Source organism: Mastacembelus armatus, chromosome 1, assembly GCF_900324485.2.
Source record: "Mastacembelus armatus chromosome 1, fMasArm1.2, whole genome shotgun sequence".
Taxonomy (NCBI): Eukaryota; Metazoa; Chordata; class Actinopteri; order Synbranchiformes; family Mastacembelidae; genus Mastacembelus; species Mastacembelus armatus.
In genome coordinates, this window is record NC_046633.1 from 17101446 (window position 1) to 17121847 (window position 20402).

General features: G+C 38.2%; 2 protein-coding genes across 6 annotated transcripts in view; both read left to right on the forward strand.

The window, feature by feature from the left end:
- Positions 1–77: 77 nt before the first annotated feature.
- sclt1 (sodium channel and clathrin linker 1) lies at positions 78–11494 on the forward strand. Of its 3 annotated transcripts, XM_026302534.1 has the most exons (23): positions 78–181; positions 582–629; positions 1528–1595; positions 1887–1939; positions 2060–2132; positions 2623–2678; positions 2997–3132; positions 4303–4425; positions 4616–4681; positions 5393–5463; positions 5845–5935; positions 6184–6275; positions 6660–6837; positions 6946–7044; positions 8316–8387; positions 8540–8614; positions 8762–8904; positions 9101–9293; positions 9633–9829; positions 10394–10472; positions 10921–11016; positions 11145–11206; positions 11419–11494. In XM_026302534.1, the coding sequence occupies exons 2-22, from the start codon at positions 596–598 to the stop codon at positions 11202–11204; spliced, it is 2055 nt and encodes a 684-aa protein (XP_026158319.1). In that variant the 5' UTR covers positions 78–181; positions 582–595; the 3' UTR covers positions 11205–11206; positions 11419–11494. The 3 variants fall into 3 exon arrangements, with proteins under 3 accessions (XP_026158319.1, XP_026158318.1, XP_026158320.1); XM_026302533.1 differs by lacking the exon at positions 11419–11494 and having other exon boundaries at positions 11145–11303; XM_026302535.1 differs by lacking the exons at positions 78–181; positions 11419–11494 and adding an exon at positions 223–370 and having other exon boundaries at positions 11145–11303.
- A 1953-nt stretch (positions 11495–13447) lies between these two features.
- Positions 13448–20402, forward strand: part of dnah6 (dynein, axonemal, heavy chain 6) — a 52847-nt gene continuing 45892 nt past the window's right edge. Inside the window, exons 1-15 of one of the 3 annotated variants that reach the window (XM_026302530.1) lie at positions 13448–13570; positions 13837–13912; positions 14048–14124; positions 14240–14419; positions 14838–15188; positions 15359–15493; positions 15597–15690; positions 15782–15845; positions 16245–16428; positions 16544–16645; positions 16761–16844; positions 16953–17042; positions 17129–17249; positions 18089–18240; positions 20225–20377. In XM_026302530.1, the coding sequence (XP_026158315.1) occupies positions 13855–13912; positions 14048–14124; positions 14240–14419; positions 14838–15188; positions 15359–15493; positions 15597–15690; positions 15782–15845; positions 16245–16428; positions 16544–16645; positions 16761–16844; positions 16953–17042; positions 17129–17249; positions 18089–18240; positions 20225–20377 (1845 nt within the window). In that variant the 5' untranslated portion in view covers positions 13448–13570; positions 13837–13854. Of the gene's footprint in view, positions 13571–13836; positions 13913–14047; positions 14125–14239; positions 14420–14837; positions 15189–15358; positions 15494–15596; positions 15691–15781; positions 15846–15943; positions 15971–16244; positions 16429–16543; positions 16646–16760; positions 16845–16952; positions 17043–17128; positions 17250–18088; positions 18241–20224; positions 20378–20402 lie in introns of those variants that run through there. The other 2 variants (XM_026302531.1, XM_026302532.1) reach the window with 2 other exon arrangements.

Below are 20402 nucleotides of genomic sequence, written 5' to 3' on the forward strand. Positions count from 1 at the left end.
ACTGAAACTAGTAAACTTAAATAGACATCCCTGAAAATAACATCCGTGTGAAGCTTCCCGATACAGAGCGGAACTTTTACTCCTTTGTTGTACAGACGGAATCACTTCAACGGAGCACATCTTCATTGTCATTGGTTGTTACTTGTTTGCTTCAAAAAGGACGGCGGAACCGAGGATTAAAGTAAAATTATGTGTATTTGAAAATACTGCATGTGGAATTATACTTTGAAATATTGCGTCAACTTTCTCTGAAGATGTGGAGTTACGGGCAAGCCATTTGTTAAGCGTTTGAAAAGGTTTAGTTAGCGTTAGCCGAGTTTCATTAGCTTTGTGTGTTGACGCTAGCGTTAGCTGCACCTGGCAAGCGCAGGTAATGGAAGCTCAGAAACATTTTTAGCGGCTTTGTAACGTTGTTTAGCAGAAGTCCCGATGCTGTAGAAGGTTTTTTAAGGTCCCGCACTGAAACACTGCGTTGAAAACAATAGTTGTCATAACTAATGGACAAATTATTACGTTAGCTTTTTCTTTTGTAATGTTAATGTTGCTTTGTGAGCTAACGACTATTGTTTGTTTCTGTTTAGGCCACACCCTCAAGATGGACGCAGAAGTGGAGTTTTTGCGTGATCAAGGTAAGTACAAGCCGGAGAGGAAGGCTCCAGCAGGTTTCCAGTATATTAAACATATCTAGCCCCAAACCATCTTAAACCCCCTTTAATGGAGAGCCATTTAAAATAGGTCACCGTGATCATATCACACCCCAGATACAATTCCAAAGTAAACTCCTTTACTGCTCCGTTTTTTTATCACTCTAGTATGTCTACTTAAACGCACACTATGTTGTGTTCCACGTGTTTTAAGTTACTTACTTTGGAATATATAAGTAGACCCAGTGTCTGGTCATTATTAATAATCTCAGAATCAGCCTTAGGAGTTATTGTTAAGAGATATTGCTGTGGTGATGATGGCTGGTTGTATATTTTCTCTAACACTGACAGAAATCCTGAAATGCCCTGCACTTCACCAGTTTCCTTACATCTTTTTGATGAAGTGCTGGTACTTAGCAAGCCTGAAAGAAAGACATGTTGTTTATATTTCATTGTTGTGTTATCTACTCTGAGAGGCTTGATGAATACAGGCCTGGGTCTTTCTTATAATTTATAACGTTATGTCTTTTGTCTCAGTTTACCTGGTTTGCTCCCTGCCTCTATCGCAGGCATCTCTATCTGTCATCTTTTCTGTCTTACATAGTGTAGCTGTCAGTAGCTTATGGTCTGTATTATTGACTTTACTTTCTTATCTTTTAGAAGTTCAGTACAAAACTAATTTCTGACCTTTTTGGCTGCTCTAGTAAATGTTCAGTTTCTGTTCCTAAGATGTTGACAATGTCCTTTTATGCCTAAACAGAACCTGATTGGTGAGCAGCACCATTTAAAACTGGAACCTGATTTGTGACAATTTGAATTTGCAACTGTGGATGGTGGGGCAATATTGTTGGATGTGCTTGACTGTATGTCTGTGTGTTTGTAGTTCGCAGGTTAAATTCTGCTCTCAGTCAATATCAGTATGGGCTCGGCACTCAATCCACATTATCTCAGGTACAAAGATATCCCTGTCTCTTTAAGTCTTTGACTGAAGCAGGGATATACCATACATACAATGCTGTGAAGAAGTATCTGCCCTCTTCGTGATTTTTAAAAAAATCTTTTTTGCATATTTTGTCACACTTAAATGATTCCGAAGAAAACATCAAGAAGGGGGCAGATACTTTTTCAATTTATATTTGGTGTTAATGAAGTATTCAGGACTATTTATTCTAATTTACTACTACTACACACCCATAATTCTAATTCTTATAACCAGCATACTGTGTCTCTTATCTTTTTTAGGTAGATGAGGCAGGACAGGCAGAGTCTCCTGCACCCTGGATCTCAGACAGAAAGTCAGTCGTGACAAAGTTTTCTTGTACCAAGTGAATATATTCTTGCTGTTAGTTTGAGTTGTGTTGCAAACAACCCTCTATTTTTTTGACAAATTACATCATTTTTCTTTTCTGTTGCAGTATAATGGCTCCTCTCATAGCTGAGTATGATCGACACATAGATGAAATGACTGAACAGCTGCAGAAATACCAGGTGAAAAGCATAACAATCAGACAATCATAAGAAATGTTCAAACTCACAATTATGAAATAGCCTAATAATTCCTGTGGAATAAAACCTGTAGTGCATAGTGTCTTTGTCACCTTGTGCACTGTGCATACTTCCCTATAGTGGATTAGCTACATAATGAAACATCCTTAAAGATACTCTAAATGATTGGACGCAGAAGTAGAATTTTTGGTAAAAATGGTAAATTGAGTAACAGAAAGTCCATAACTTTAAAGGTAGAGCTCTGTGATAAATATTTCTTGATCTTGACATTTCTTGATCTAAGTTTGCTTTGATGAGTCACATATTTTTGTTGGCTTTGTGATGAAGAATGCTGATCTTTTATAGTTTTTTTTCTTTTTTTCTTTTTTTTTTAAAGTTGTGTATTACATTTTAAAATTGCAGATCAGGACTTTTGATTGCAGACAATCTAAATTTATCACTAATAAGAGTGTTGATCTGCTTGTTCAAACAGACACTGATGACAGACATCAAAGCCAAGTTGGAGAGCGTTGTTAAGGAGAATGAAAGGTAGGAAAATACCTCAGGTGTCAATATATTTTGAGTAGTTGTACAGCAGGAGATATCCTCTACGCTCTTGCATTGTGAGAATGTTACGTTTGACAATATTTTTTCTGATTTGAATTATTATACACTGAAAGACTGTTTGTATGCCCTACCTAATATAAGGTTACTATAAGTAATCTTAATACTATAATCTAATAATATAAATGGTATTTAAGGTTAAATTAAATTTTTTTTGTTTATAATTTAAATTCAAAAAGTATGTGCAAATTTAAAACTATTTTTCTCAGTGATTCCTTTCATTTCGACCCCTCCCTTTTTCAGGCTGCATGCGGAGCTGAGAGAGTCAGTTGAGAAGCAGCTTCATGCCTTACCAATGGTTTCAGGAACAGAGAGCAGCACACTTGAGGATGAAGCAGTCATCAGAAACCTACAAGAACAGATCCAGCTGTCTGAAAAGGTCTGCATATGTCCGTATGTGATGTATACAGTTGTAGCTGTCTTTACAAAGGACATGGATTTGTGGGTAGTTTTTTTTTTTTTGTTTTTTTTTTTTTCTTTTATCTACTGGTATGCCCTGACATCATGGATAGACTTTGTATTACAAATAAATGTATTCAACATCTTGTGAGGTCTGTGTGTGGAGCTGCACACACAGGCAGCTCTTTTCCCAGCTCCAATATCTTTTACGTTTTTTACATGCAAAACATTAGTGAATTAATTGATTTGCTCTCTGCAACAATTTTATTAAAGTAGTATATATCATTCCAGGGAGTTTTACTGTTTTTATCAACAATTTCATCAATAAAATAATTGACAGACTATGATTGATAAAGAACTCTTAGGTGCAGTACAAAACTTGACTGACAGTCACTAAATGCAGATAAAAATCATAATTTTAAAATCACAACACTGTCACACAAAGTAAAGAAAAATAGAGCTAGCCTGACAATTAAAATCAGTGATGACTCAAAAAGTTAGAAGGATGACATATTCAGTACAGCCAAAAACCATTTCAACATGAACAGAACACATACTATTAGTGTGTGAAAGCTTGTGAAGCAGGAATAATGTCAGTAAAATACATTTAGGTTTATTGTTGTGAATGTTGAAAAACCAGATGCTGTGATTCTGATTCTGATTGTAAATTTGATCTCTGTATTCAGTATAGAGCAGAGAGAAGCCACTTCAGCTTTGTTAAAGGTGTTTTTTGACAACTTCTGAACTGTTACATTTACATGATGTATCCTGTGTGTTTTGCACATGTACAAACAGAAGACAAAACATGTGGGTTGCTCATGCATTCGTGTTACTAACTAACAGTAGCAGCAACAACAACAGCTGTTCCCAATGGCTCTACATAGCACTACACTAATGAAGTTCCCATTTTTACACAGACTCATAATTCTGGATAAAACCCAGGTCAATTTTTGACTTAGTGTTGACTCACTAACAAGATATAACATAAAAACACATTAATTTGGGTGTTGATTAGAAAGTATTGTTTTCTGACAAGGTCTAGCTGGTTTCCGTAGTTGATCACGGCAGTCTCTAATAAATGCACAAAGATGATGTTCGCTTTGTTATTGGGTTCTTCTTTCTCTAAGCTCCTCTTCATGTATGTGTTCAGGAGCGGGTGCAGGCCATGGAGCTGTGGCAGACTGCAGCCCAGGAGCTGGACCGCCTGCAGCAAGTGTACCAGAAGGCCATCTCTGACGGAAAGATCCACAATTCTCAGATACAGCAGCTCAAGGTTCGCTATTCCCTCTTTAAAATGCAGCCAGCATGTTACTAATACATTAAGTTTTCACCACTAGATGGCGACATTATCCAAAAAAGTGAAGCAAATTAGAGCATTTTTTGCTACTGTTAACATTTGATATAAGCATGAGGTAATTACCAGCAATTAATTTTTATTGAATGCTTCTTTTTTTTCTTCACAGGATCAGCTTGTTCATTTCCAGCAGCACACACACAAACTCCAAATAGCCAATCAGAAAGTAGAATCAGTAAGTGACGGTTAATTAAAAGCTTGTTAAATTATTGCCTCCTAATTAGCCATGGGATCGAAATGTTGTGCTCCTCTCCAAAATGAACCCTGCTCTAATAATTAATCTTGGAACTAAGTGAATCGGTTTCTAAATCACTCTGGTAGTCACCCAGAACTGTCTTGGGCTGAAGCTTTCTTGGTAATCCTTTAACCGCCATAGCTTTTTCTTCTTCCAAAACATAGTTTATCTCCCACACCTCTCTCTCTACCCACCCACCCATCCATAAATACTTTTCAGTGCCAAACTGTTTAACCTCTATTTAGAGAGCCAATTAACCTGACGGAAGCACTTTTGAAGATTAAAGTATACAGTGCTTTATGCATATAACACAAAAACTCATGCAGGTGTATGCATGTCTTGTGCTTACTTAAGCTACAATGAAATGTGTGTAGGGAGTAATACTAGATCTCTGATGAATTTTTAATAAGAGGGTGAGCCCTGGGCTTTCCCCTTTTTGACTTCTCATACAAGCAGCCTTTTTCAGTCACTGGATGTCAGAATGATTGACTTTGTAGTACAGACAGAGACTCCTTAGGGTTTATTCTAAAAGAGTATAGAACACTTTGAGAAGGACGTTTTAGGGGAAGGTTGGTTTCAGGATAGAATTTGAGGTGTACGCTTAGAGCCATGCCACACAAATGGCATTCTTGTGTTTCTTGCCACACACAGACTAACCAGCAGTTCCTGAAGACAGTGACAGAGCAGAGCACAGAGATGGAGGCGCTATACAGCCAGCTCAGGTAACTAAATACCTTGGACATTCAAAATTATTGTTGCCAGTGTTCTTGCTCTGTGAGTGTAGAATATCAGGTAGACTGACAACAATTTCTCTACCTCAGAGGGTGAATTGAGCATCAGGTTTAAAAAAATAAAATAAAATAAAAATGGTCACTGTTTGCATGTTCACAGATTACATCAGCAGCTAGAGGCCATAGTGGAAGTTTTTTTTAAATAAATTGTTTCATATAAGATGAGCTGTTTAATGTGAAATTGTCTCAAAATGCTTAGCGCCATGTTGGGAAATACAGAGCTCACTCATGTTCATGAGGAAAGAGGATCAAGCTTGGTTTATTTGAGTAAACTGTTATTTTCTCTCTGTTCTTCCTGATTTCCATCTGTAGACAGGCCAAAGCTGAGCTGAGGACAGCCACAGCCAAAGTGGATGAAATGACCAAGTTATTGCAGAATGTCCAGGACCAGATGCAGAGACGGGTAAGAGAAGGAAAAAAACCCTATAGAATACACACAATAGCAGAAGATAGGTTGTTCACCTAATGAGAGTCAATAAGGACAGATGCTGAGGTTGTGCTTAAACAGTTCAAAGCTGGTTCTATGTACCAATGAATGCAAGATAAACTGTGTTTCTTTGGTCATCATATTGTTAAGAAACTGCTTAATTTGTTTGAGTCTGTTTGAAAATCACCAGCCCTGGTCTGACAGCCACATGTATATGTTTTTAGGAGGAAGATATGGCAGAGGCCCAGGGCCGAGAGGATGCGGCAGACAGAAGGCTCCAACAGCTCCAGACGGCCTTGAGCCAGCTAGAGGCCAGGTGGGCACCACTTAGACAGTTGCTTTACCTGTAAATGCTTTTTCATGCTCTTCTGACTCTGGCAAGCATTTTAATCATTTATAAAATGAATCTAGTAACATATACCACTCATATGTAAATTTCAGATGAATGAGATGAGAAACTAAAGTGAATGAAATTTGTAGAATCTCTGCAGATTTTAAAAACAACCTGAGATAACACCCATTCTAATTTCAGATTGACTTAAAATATCTAGCAGCAGACCAACAATTTAACACAATAATTATTCAGCTCACTGAAGCAGTGCTATTTTTGGAAAATGATGGTATTTTACATCAGTTATAGGGTTCATTTCCTAGTCTTTGCCCGAGCAGTTGGTGCTCGCTCCTTTTTGTCCATTGCCAGGCTAAAAGCTGCATCTCAGGAGGCAGAGGCTGTTCGCAGAGAGCAAGCAGTGTGGGAGAGAAAGGTCGGTGAACTCCAGGGCCGTTGCACCACCCTAGAAGAGGAGAAGTATGAGGCTCTGGCCAAAGTCCGAGAGAGTGTTCAGGTGGCTGAAGAGGCTGTATTGCAGAAGGACCAGGTGACAGACATGCTTACCATCATCTTCCTTTTTTTCTGTTATTTCTCCATTTTCAGCAATGGGGAATGACTATGTGTAGTTCTCTATTTCTGTACCTCCACCATTTAGGCCCATTTAAGAGAGAAACAGAAGATAGAAGAGCTGGAGAAGACAAAGGAAGCCATCAAACAGTTGATCCAGGACGCTGCAGTCCGCACCAGGAAAGAGGTGAGGAGATTCTATATAACTATCGGGGGGGAGCTCCTGTGTGGTTTTTACTTTGCTCTGTGTGTGACTAAAGTCTGATTTTAAGCTACCAATAAATTATTCACATCTTTACTTAAATTACTCAGACTCTATTCTTTGTTTACACTCAAAGAAATGTTAATTCTAAAAATTGCATAAACCAGTTTTTGATTGACATAGAAGCACAAACTCCAACTGCATCACTTCTTCAGCATTAGCTTTAAACACCTGAAATCTTTGGTCTTTTCCCTGCTTAACCTCAGTAGAAGACACGTTGATAAATGCTCTGTCAATGGGTCTTCTCTTCAAGCCCTGTAAATGTTTAATACTGTTAATGAGGCTTAGTATGACTGACAGCAGCAATGGGTGCCATCATAATCTCTGGTTGGCATTCAACAAACAGTGTTTTTGTGAGTAGTGTTTGAAGCATTAGACTTTCTATAAATTATGGACTGTTCTGTGCCTTTGCTCTTTTCCTTCCTGATTTATGCACGAAAGGTGGATTTTCCCAAAACAAGAATTTGGGTGATTACTACCACTTTTAAATCTGTGTTTTTAAGAGTGAGCCTTTGTTTGTTTGTTATCCTGTTCACGAGAGTGAGGATTCACACTCCTTTGGTTCATGTGTTCTGCTGATTGATTTGCACAATTCTGCTGATCACATCTGGTGGCAATGTGCCAAGAGATGTAGCAACATGCCAACACACTTTGGTAACGCTTCCTTTTACAGTCCCCTAATTACTAAGAATTTACTTGGTAAAGGGAAAGGGAAACTTACAGTATGTGATGGGTGACTACCATCTGTAACAAGTAGGTAAATACAGTGTAACTACAGATGAAATTAGAAAAAAATTAGGGGACTGTAAAAGGAAGCGTTACCCACACTTTTTTTTTCCTCATATCTTTAGTATTAAAAGCAAATGCTTGTTTGACCCAGTAGAAAATCGTATTCCTTAAATGGTCCATGCAATACATCCTTACAGCCTAAGAGGTGTTGACTGATATTTTAAGGATCTGAATGTGCTGCCCAATAGTCAAGTCAAAATAAGCATACTCAAAGAAAAGAATATGGATAAGTTTCCTCACACGTGTTGACTTCACTTTCACACTTAAACTGTAAGGGTAAGTCTCCAACGCAAGTACCTTCACTTTTGTCTGGGAAATGCTACTGACTAACTGGAAAGAAAGCAACTACATTTCCCACATCATTGTCAACATTGTCCATATTAGTTTTCATACTTTTTGTTTAACAGGTGGAAAATGTTCGCAAGCAGTGCAATGTCCAAATCCACCGTATGGCAGAAGAGCTCTCAGCACTCCAGCTGGTATGAACCTGCCTTGCTAAGGACAAATACCTTTCAAAAATCACACTAAATCCTTTTCTGTTGTCTTTAACTGTCTATTACTCATTTATTTCATTCCATCTCCAACCCTCTCTTTCACGGACTTCTCTTGTTCCTTCATTCCATCTCTCTAGGAGTGTGCAGATAAAGAGTCTCAGATTGAAAGGTCCCTGCGAGAGCGAAAAGCTGTAGAGGAAGAACTGGAGAAGGTATATGTGAAAGTATCACAACCAGGAGAATAAAAGAGCTGCTATAGCAAAGTCCAGAGTTCTGACAGTGTTTGATTATGTGGTTTTAAGTAGGAGCTCAGTAAATGCAGTTTCATTTTACTGCTGTCTGATGTGTTTTTGTTTAAGGTCTATAAGGAGGGCAGGGCGGAGCCAGAGTTCAGGAAGATTGATGCCCTTCATCAGAGGTGTCTAGATGCAGAAAGGATGAAGGAAGACATGAGCCTTGCTTTACAAAGCACTCAGAACAAACTAAAAAAGATGGAGATGGAGTATGTGGGATATTTACTACTTAGCCTTGTAGGCAGGACATTAACATCTCTACCTCTCCTCTGTTCTTTCTCACGTCCTGGAGCATGCACAGTGTTGTGGATATGCCATTGACTCTATTTGCTGCCAGTGATGATAGCTTGCATGAAAATATCTTAAGCATCTCCCTCTCCCCTTCCTCTCTTGATCCATCCATAGCTACAGTGAGGAGCTGTCCCGGTGTCAAGAGGAAGTGCGACGGCTGCAGGGCTCTTTGGCCACAGCCCGCGATGATTGTGTCAGCATCAGCGAGGAGCGGCTTCAACTGCAACAAGAGAACCTGCAGCTCCGCAGGGAGATGGATGAGCTGCGGAAGGTGACTCTCCTGGTCCAAAAGAAAGCCAAACAACAGGTAGTAAACAAAGAAATTAAAGGAAGTGACAATGCAGGGCAATATGCGTCAGTGTTTACACATTGTGAAAACTGCTCTGCAATCAACCTGATAAGAAAAAAAAGAAGTGCTTCAACCATTTTGATCAAAATTATATCTTCTGTTGTACTACAGATTTTACAGAGTTCTCACCATGATTAAAATGATTTTCATGTGTAAAAAACCTGTGGTGTTTGAGTGTGGAAAAATAAATGAAAGTTGTTGGAAAAGAAAATGATTGTGTGTGAATGATTTTCATCTGTTTAAAATAAATTTTGGACCAGCAGGATACACTTTCCTGACGCTATTGCTCTACTCCAGGTGTCACAGATGGAGCAGGAGTACAGCCTGAAGGAGCAGGGACTTGATGCGCGGCTGAGGGAGCTGGAGGAGAGTAGCCGAACCTCCAGTGCTGATCTAATGCGTCTCCTCACTGCACAGCAAAAAAGCACTCAGCGCTGGAAGGAGGAAGCTACAAACTTGGTCCAGTCATTTGAGACTAAAATCACAGGTCTCAAGTAAGAAATAAACTTAAATGAAAGTAATTTGCTGACTCTAATAACATTGGTCATTGTGGGATTTTTTTTTTTCTTTTTTGCTTGCGTAGGTTAATGCGAAGCAATGTGTTGCTCATAAAGAGTAAGCAGGCTGTGCAGAGATTTTCTCGTTAAATAAGCCCTACAATGCTAACCATTCAAATGGAAACTAGTGGGTAACTGACAGACTCCAGTACCAGTAGTCAATAAAATGAAATATGTCAATTAATGTCGAGTACAAAACTCGTACAATTGCAGTGTTTTTAAATCTACCTGCCTAAAAATACCTCACTGCCTAAGGACTTTATTTTATGAGCTTTATCACAGACTGGATCAAAGACTAAGCAATAGCTGAAATGGAGGACAAAAGATTTTGAGGAAAAAAATTGACTTGCCATTTGATGCTGCTTTGCCTTCAGCCACAGCGGTGGTTAAGATGCTGAAACATTTGAAAACAAGCTTTATAATTTTTTTTTTTTTTTTTTTTTCCTTTTTTGTGTCTGAGAAGTGAGTTGCTCCAGGCTTCTTTTTTTTTGTTTGTTTTAGGGCAGAACTAAATCGGCAGAAGCAGCGCTCACACGAGCTAGAGGTCCAGCTTGAAACAGACCACAATACTATTGCTGAGGTATTGTATGTGTAACACACACCACTTTATTTCCAATACTGGATGATTTACTGTTAAACGAAACACAATTCTGTTCATATACAGGTATATAAAAAATGTTTGTCCTGCACTGTAGGAAACAGGCTTCTACCAGATGGGAGAAGCTGCAGGTAGCTGTTAAGCTGCTTTAATCTAATGTATGTCTGTAACAATGCAACAGACATCAGTGATTCTTGTGTTTAGCCTGAAATTTATAGAATACACATTTAACTTAAATAAGAAGAAAGGGGTAGTACTGATTAACTTTACGAGGGTTTAAAGTTTTTGCATATTATTAATGCAGAACACACACCCATGAACAACAGCCGGAAAAGTCTGTTTGTGATAATAGGTAGTCAAGAATACGCCATATCGTCCTTTTTTTCTTTTTTTTTTTTTTTTTGACTTATGCAACTAATTGTGTGTTTAGTATGAGAGGCAGCTAGCGGAGTGTCAAGAGAAGGCTTGTCGTCTCCAAAGAAGACTCACACAAGCTGAACAAAGGGCAACTACTGCTACACAGCAGGTAGGATATATATATATATATCTATATAATGACAAAATATGTATTTTTTTCCTTATTGAATACATGAATAAAAACGAATAAATACTGCTATTATTTATCTACTGTTCCATATGTTTGATTTTTACTAGCTGAGTATACTGGCATCACAGCGAAGAAAAACAGCCATGGTTGATCCAGAGACTGAATAATTGTGAGTTGTCAGTGTGCTATAGGAAAAGTAATTTATTCTTTTGTTTTGTCAATATTAAGATTTTGGCCAAAGCCACATGTTAGCAATACTTATTATTTTATATTAATACATATGTCTGATGTTTTTTATAATTGCAAAATAAACATCTTGAAAATACAGTGGTCTTCATGGTACTGTTTGTGTCGGTATATGGGTTCTGTGTTTTTTCACAGGTCTGATATATATATTTGTGGTGGTACCCAGAAGAATGGCAGGGCATTGCCTGGCGGGACAAAAGTGGTCTATGGCATACCACAGCAAATCAATGGGAATTTGAAGAATATGATTATTTATTGGATATTTCTATATTTCCACATAATATGTTTAACAGATCCAGCCACAGAATCCTCCCCTCCCTCTATTCATATGGAAAGAGTAAGACAAAGTTTAACAAAAAATTAACGTGGTGTGTGCAAAGATGGCAGCCTTTAAGATGAAAATATTAAGGCTTCATTGCGTTTACCAGCATTTTCGTCATTTTCTTTCCTTTATCGGGCAAGGAACCATATTTGGTAACTTTAGTGGGTGCACAAAACAGCACCCCGACAACTTTGAAACCAGTAATGGTAAATTGATAAATTCAGACCTTATTCAGTTGAATAGTTGTGCTAACTATTGAGACCGGTGTTATTTACATAGAATGTCTAGAAACTAGTGAAATTTTAGCAGGCAAAACTATGACACCATATTTGATCATATGCCCTATTCAGGTAAAACTACAGCAGTTAGGGAAAAGTTTATTTATAGACTTATGCCCGATGCCCCTAGAATTTACTATCAACCAGGAGATACCATTTTTAGACATCTAGTAAGATTTAAGATTTACTATAGATATTTTCTTTTAGAATTGAAGCATTATAATGCATTATGTTACAATGCTAATGTACAATACTTTGTTTAACCCATTTATAGAATATCACAAGCTATAAATAGGGAAATAGATGGCACTTTAGGCCTCCTAACAGTTCTCATTCTACTGACCATGCACATGCCATATATATCTATATTAATTTTTGTACTGTAAACCTTATTACAGGAAAAAATTATTTTTCTTTCTTCTTTGAATCAGCTTTATACTCAGAAATGTTTGAGTTCAATGTTGCCTAAGTAACAAGTTTGAATTTCACTGTAATAGTTTGATATGAATGTGATATTTCTTACAGCTGTAAGTAGACGTGCCTCAAGAAAAATACTTGTTTGGAGAAAATAATTACTGTTGCACATTTTTATTTTGGAAATTAATTTGTTTATTCATTATTTATATTTTTGTTATATGTCTTTTAGGAATACAGTTTTTGGAAAAATGATTGCCTTACTTGGGCAAGGAACCAAATATGGTAACTTCAGTGACCTTGATTTTCAGCCTAACAATGAAAAATTTTGCTAAAGTCACAACAATTTATTCATCCTGTAAAATCCTTCAATACTGATTTAGGATTGAAAATTTGAATTTCTAAGTATTTCAGTGAGTGCCCTGTAAAGGGTTAAATATTTTTGAGGCCAAATTGTCGCCATCTTTGTTGTGTAGTTACCATGGTTACGGGCGTTGCGACGCCGGGTCTCTCTGCTCCACAGAGAAGTGAATAGTGATATTAAAGCTGCATTTATTCACAGTTGAAATAAAATCCTGTCCACAGCGTTCAGTTGAAGAAGCTACAAGATTTAGTTGGTTAGAAGCTTATACGATATCCAGCTGTCAGAAATGTCAATGTGCTGCTACCGTTACTTTTTCCGCATGTGGATGTTTCCTCGGGCAAAGGCATTGAGCCCATTTTTGTCAGTAATTGTGCCACCGGTCATTGCTTTGGCCGTTTTTTACAATATCGTTGTGTTTATATCAAATCAATAAAACATTTACTCCTAACCGTTAACAAAATTAACAGCGACTCAAATAAATGCATTACTTAAATTCATATTTATAATTAATTTAAATAATTAGAAATGGATAGCCAAATCTACCGGCCGGGCCATTAAAATGTCTGGACAGCATACCCAAGTAGTTAAGTAGCTAGTTGTGTGAGAAACTCTGGGGTTTATTGGAATGAAATGCCTTGTGCCGGAGAGAGGAGGTGGTCTACAACGAGAAGTAGCTGTTTATAATAAGGTTGATCACAGGACACGATGGGATAGGGTGAAACACGGGAAACATTAAGCCCTGCAACTGCTTGGTTGCGACAAATACTGTTGCTAGGACACCGTAAACATAAACTCAGGAGAGCAAGCCTACAGCACATGATACGTTGTTTTACAATGGTGTTATTATAACGCTAGCTGTATAACCATAGTGTTATGTCAAAAGCATTTTGGACCTGAATATTTGATACGGTAGGCATATTTGAATAATTTTCAAGACAGTACATACTCAAATAGATGGTATTATAATAACGTTAAGAGTTTGAAATATCGTTGATTGATATCATGTGTAACTACTATTAGCGTGAATGCTATTGAAAATCTTTGTCACAGTTAGACTTCAGCTAAAGTATTCAGAATGGAAGTTAATGTTTTAACGGCGAATTCTTTTGCTACTTTGTGTTTGTTAACATCTTAACCAAATAACTGACCTTATTGCTTTACTGTACCATGTCTAGATCCTGTGAACACGTGCCATGGCCTCTGCATCTCCGGGTGCCTCACTGCACAGCTGCCCTGGCCAAAGCAGCGAAAGTGAGTCCAGAGTTAGGCACAACGTATATATGAGCATTTGGTCATTTTAAAAATCATTTAAGACGTTAACATGTCATGTAAAATCAATAAAGCTGGCCATAGTAAAGGTAGATTGCTCTTTATATGCTGTCCCAGAGCGGCTGCAGAAGCTCCCTGAACTACAGAGGTCCACCATCAAGCCAAGGCCCCCAGTCCATGTTAAAGACCCACAGGTGAAAATGATACCTTCATACTGGATTTAGGACTTTCCATACTATTGATTTATATTAGCTTATTGTCTTAGTTTTAATGTATATAGAGTCATTCAGTTTCTTTCCCTTAATGTAGGCAGTGCTGAGGAGACGTGTAATAAGGAAACAACCAAGTCTGAACCACTTAAAAGTCCGTGAACGGATGCTTTTTCCTGGTTGGTACACTGCTTTACCTTCATCCAAACAAACAGAGCAGCCACACAGGCATCGTGAACAATTGCCTGTCCATCTACCTCCTGTGCAAACCACTGCTAAGGTCAGTGACATACGTTTGAGAAGAGAACATTACTCGCTATGGACATCTATGGACAGTTTCCATAAAAGTCCCTCCACTATGAAGTTATTTTTAGCACTGCTACTCTAAAAGAGTGCCAATGCTAAAACTCAAGACTACCAGTAAATAGCTCTCAAATTTATCTTATTTGTATTAGGCTGTGGAAAAAGCAATCTTTCTAATAAATAATAATAACAAAACATTCTAAATAAATAAATAAATGAATCTAGCTATTAGGCTACTACTAGGCATGTCCTAAAAAGCAGTGTTAATGTCCAAATTATCTTAGCAAAACCAGTCTCTTCAGGGAAGCCAGCCCCAATTCATTATAAATTTCCTTTAAATGACCTACTTACATAAGAAAAATGATCTTTCTTTGTATCTTTCTACCACTATTCAGTTGACCCAGAGGGCGGTATCAACCCCAAGTTTTTCCCAACGGACCTGTTCCATTCAGAGTGGAGGACATGTGGACACTCCCTCCAAAGTTCAGATTTCTGATTACCGTAAGAGTGAGATTTGTATGGTGACCGAGAGTGTCATGGTATTGAGGCGTGAAGATGAGTTCGAATTTTTGACTCATGAGCGCTGGGAAGAAGAGCAAAATTGTTACTGCAAGATAATCCGCATCCCCTTCTTTGCCCTCTTCAAAAAGTGGAAACGCTTCTATATCTGGCGCACTAAAATTCGTGCCAAGAAGATTAATGTGGCCAGAAAGTCCCTCCAGAAGAGTTTGTTTATTGTCAGTCAGGTATGTTATTGTGTATATAAACTGAATGTGTCTTGAGTTTTCCTACAGATATCAACAAGTCTATCTATCTTAAATATAGATTACACTGCATAGATTGTACCTTTGAACTTTGAATTAATGTGATTCATATGGATATTATTGTATTAATAATACGGTTGTATGCCATACAGTACTTAGGTCCTGCACTGATTGACATCAGGAAAATGTGTTATCAACTCAGTGATACAGGCTTGTGTCACATTGAGAAAAAACACACTTACACACTGCAGGAGTTCGAGGACACCCAGTTCACACAACTGCAAAAGGTGCGATTCTGCATTCGTCTTGCTGTTTAAAGTGTATGTGCCTACATTTTTATACCATTCTATGCCTCTTAGAAACTCATTGCCTTTATTCATCATTCAACAGATACTGAATGACTTGAAGAAATTTCAAGACTTGGTAAAGGAGGTGACAGTTTGTGCGTGTCACAATTATCTGATGGAAACTCAAGCTGAATTTGGTAGTCAAAGTGCATACATACAGTGCATGTGAACACACAAATGTACGTACAAAGGCCTCTATATTACATGGTTGTGCTCTGTATGACACAGATGATGAAAAGAAGAAAACTGTCATGGAGATCAAAAAGACTTTTCTCTCTGACCGCCATATTAGGTGGGTAAATAATAACTAGATATAGTTACATAGATATTATTATTAGTATCATTATAGTTCCCGTGACCCTGAGCCAGGAAAAGCGGGTATAGAAAATGGATGGATGGATCATTATAGTTAATAAGGTGGGTAACTTTCCTGTTTTTGACCCTTTTGGCTTTTTAGTTACAGAAGACATTTATAACACGTGGTGTAAAAATTGGTGTAAAAACTGAAATGAACAATGACTGAATTTCACTTAACTAGGCTAGTTTATTGGCACACTTGGTCAGAACATCATCACATTAGTATGCTTTCCCCATTATGAGAAGTCAAATGTCTGCTGTGAATGACATCATTGGTCAGACATATGTGTCACATTAATCCAGTCCCACCCTTCTCTGTCCCTCATATGCCCAGCTTTATCCGTCTTGTTGATTATTTGGTCATCAACACCTTACATACCTTGATGGTGAATGCAGTGGCCAAACTACTGTCTATGCTCCAGGAGCGGGTATGTCAAACACCCAGCCATGCCATTATTCAGAGCTGGAACCAGCATGCTATGGCTGCCATTGACCAGGCTGATGCAGAGATGGATAAGGTCAGACCAGTGTTTCTATATTGTTAATCATAAAACTAATGCAGTTGTTACTTACAATGAGCCACATTATGAAACAGAAAAAGACCAGCTTGTCTGGTGCATGTATCTTTATTAGTCTGCTGAGCCAGGAACTCCCTATGTTCAACCGATGTTCATCGCTGAGCTGATGGTAGACAAAAATTCTTTGACCTATGAACCCTCTGAGGAAAAGTTTCAGGTTTGCTTCCTAAATTGTTATGGTCTTTTACACTGTAAGTTAATTATTTACCATGCACTTCCTATCTACAGTGATGTGCATGTGTATTTGTCATTTCATTTCTTATTTCCTATAGGAGACTATTGCAAAGGTCATTAAGCAGTTTCAGGAGACAGTGCTGTCAGTTCATACACTGACACAAGAATTGGTGAAAGAGCAGGTGTGTATGTAGAATCTTGATATGTCAGAAATATAACTTTTACACTGACACTGTCAGTTTGCGATATAGTCTTTCTATATACATTTAGATGTGTTTGTTTATTTTCAGAACCAGAAACATGGACGTGAACTGGGCCCCAGTTTGCGATATATTATGAAGACTGATGGCCACTTCCAAAGCATCACCCAGAACATCAAGGTAGGTTTTTACTTTACTGCTCTGTCTTTTTTCTCCAGAGGTTCAACCTGTACCTCCCGTATGTGCCTGATTTGTTTTCCCCTTAGGAATCGCTGCAGTTTGCCTTTGACACAGCGAAAGTCTATTCCCACACATTTGAGCCTTTTCAACTGTTCTATAAGGAGAATGAGAATCAGGATCTGGAAGCAATGCAACAACAGGATCATGGTGATGTACAATACATCAGTACAGACATCTTCCTGCTTATCACACAAAGAGCAGTACAGTTGATAATGTTTTTTTGTTTGTATTGCCAGATGTACTGCTGTTTGAAAATATATTTTGACACTTAAAAAGACAAGTCAAGTTTTAAATAAAAATATAAATGCTTAAACAAGGTCTGTGCCTTTTGTGAATAATCAGTCTTGACAAAAAACAACCCTCAACTTTCCTCTGCTAACACCTAAGAAGTTTTCTTGTAAACAAACAATAGTTATGTTTACAAGCCACACTGTACCATTTAAACACAATTAAACTGGCTTCATGTAGAGACCACTAATAATATTTCTTTGATTTATGTTTCAACTCAAATTGTAGGTGTAGGTAAAATTATTAATATGCAATCACATCCTCATTGATACCATGGTTTTACTAACAGCACAAGGTCATCCAGCATTATTGCAGATGCTATGATCAAAGCTTGTGCACAGACGGAACATATTCATTTCTATTTTTTCCTAATTTTTATTTACTGTGCTTTATCTTCTTTATTATTAGTACATAATACTGTATCTGTTTTTACAAGTATACATATAAGAAACGTACTAGGAGAAGCATAAATGTATTAATTATGGAAAGGAAAAGGGCAGGGTATGAATGAGTATTTACCTATATGTTTTTGGAGCTGTTATGGTAAATTAAACATTACATGCCTATCTACCTTGACAAGCAGATATTGCTTAATAGAATACAGTCACTCTAACACACCCAATAAGAAAACATGCACAGGTTTTAGTTAAAAGGTGTAAAGCATGCAAGATAACAAATATGGTCACTTCATCTCACAGACCTGTCCTTCTTCGAAAAAGCACTCGAGGTATACCACAGTGAGCATAAGGAGGCTTTAGCTATCCAACAGAAGAGAGCTCTTGGCATACTGCTTGTGGACAAAACACAACTTAAACAGAATCTTGTGTCCTCCACTCTCCGCTGTCTGGAGGTGAGTACAAGCATAGGCACATTCTGCACACATATACAGTGGGTACGGAAAGTATTCAGACCCCTTTACATTTTTCACTCTTTGTGTCATTGCAGCCATTTGCCATAATCAAAAAAGTTCCTTTTATTTCTCATTAATGTACACTCAGCACCCCATCTTGACAGAAAAAAACAGAAATGTAGAAATTTTTGCAAATTTATTAAAAAAGAAAAACTGAAATATCACATGGTCATAAGTATTCAGACCCTGTGCTCAGTATTGAGTAGAAGCACCCTTTTGAGCTAGTACAGCCATGAGTCTTCTTGGGAATGATGCAACAAGTTTTTCACACCTGGATTTGGGGATCCTCTGCCATTCTTCCTTGCAGATCCTCTCCAGTTCTGTCAGGTTGGATGGTGAACGTTGGTGGACAGCCATTTTCAGGTCTCTCCAGAGATGCTCAATTGGGTTTAGGTCAGGGCTCTGGCTGGGCCAGTCAAGAACGGTCACAGAGTTGTTCCGAAGCCACTGCTTTGTTATTTTAGCTGTGTGCTTAGGGTCATTGTCCTGTTGAAAGGTGAACCTTCGGCCCAGTCTGAGGTCCTGAGCACTCTGGAATAGGTTTTCTTCCAGGATATCTCTGTACTTGGCCACATTCATCTTTCCTTCAATTGCAACCAGTCGTCCTGTCCCTGCAGCTGAAAAACACCCCCACAACATGATGCTCCCACCACCATGTTTCACTGTAGGGATTGTATTGGGCAGGTGATGAGCAGTGCCTGGTTTTCTCCACACATACCGCTTAGAATTAACGCCAAAAAGTTCAATCTTGGTCTCATCAGACCAGAGAATCTTATTTCTCATAGTCTGGGAGTCCTCATGTGTTTTTTGGCAAACTCTATGCGGGCTTTCATGTGTCTTGCACTGAGGAGAGGCTTCCGTCGGGCCACTGTGCCATAAAGCCCCGACTGATGGAGGGCTGCAGTGATAGTTGACTTTGTGGAACTTTCTCCCATCTCCCTACTGCATCTCTGGAGCTCAGCCACAGTGATCTTTGGGTTCTTCTTTACCTCTCTCACCAAGGCTCCCCTCCCACGATTGCTCAGTTTGGCTGGACAGCCAGGTCTAGGAAGAGTTCTGGTCGTCCCAGACTTTTTCCATTTGAGGATTATGGAGGCCACTGTGCTCTTAGGAACCTTGAGTCCTGCAGAAATTCTTTTGTAACCTTGGCCAGATCTGTGCCTTGCCACAGTTCTGTCTCTGAGCTCCTTGGGCAGTTCCTTCGACCTCATGATTCTCATTTGCTCTGACATGCACTGTGAGCTGTAAGGTCTTATATAGACAGGTGTGTGCCTTTCCTAATCAAGTCCAATCAGTTTAATTAAACACAGCTGGACTCCAATGAAGGAGCAGAAACATTTCAAGGAGGATCAGAAGAAATGGACAGCATGTGAGTTAAATAAGAGTGTCACTGCAAAGGGTCTGAATACTTATGACCATGTGATATTTCAGTTTTTCTTTTTTAATAAATTTGCAAAAATTTCTACATTTCTGTTTTTTTCTGTCAAGATGGGGTGCTGAGTGTACATTAATGAGAAATCAAATGAACTTTTTTGATTTTGGCAAATGGCTGCAATGACACAAAGAGTGAAAAATTTAAAGGGGTCTGAATACTTTCTGTACCCACTGTACATATAACCATATTTCATTGAACCTTATGGTAAATCATAACCAATATTAATTAATATATTTTTTTTAATAATGATGTATGGTGCTTTTGGTTCATGTACAATGTAGATTTTTGACCATGATGAACAACTGGTTGAAATAGGATAACATTAAGGCTGTTCTGGTTAAATAAATCTCAAGTGAAATAAAAGTATAAGTGATGACCATTGCCCCAACGATTGATCTAATTCACTACAGCCAAATATTCAATAAAAACTACAGCAAAAATGCCCAAGGCATGTAGGAATGATTGCCCTGCTATGACTCTCTACTCCAGGTCATTAACGAGACGCTCACTCGGCAGGCTAAGAAAAAGCTAGATGCTGTCATTGCCAAGGCTTGTGAAGCTCAGTTTAAACTAGAATTCACTCCCTCAAGTACAAATGAGTTAGCTGATGCCCTTATATTTCTGGATGAGATACAGGAGGAGGTAAGTCATACATTTCACATTAATA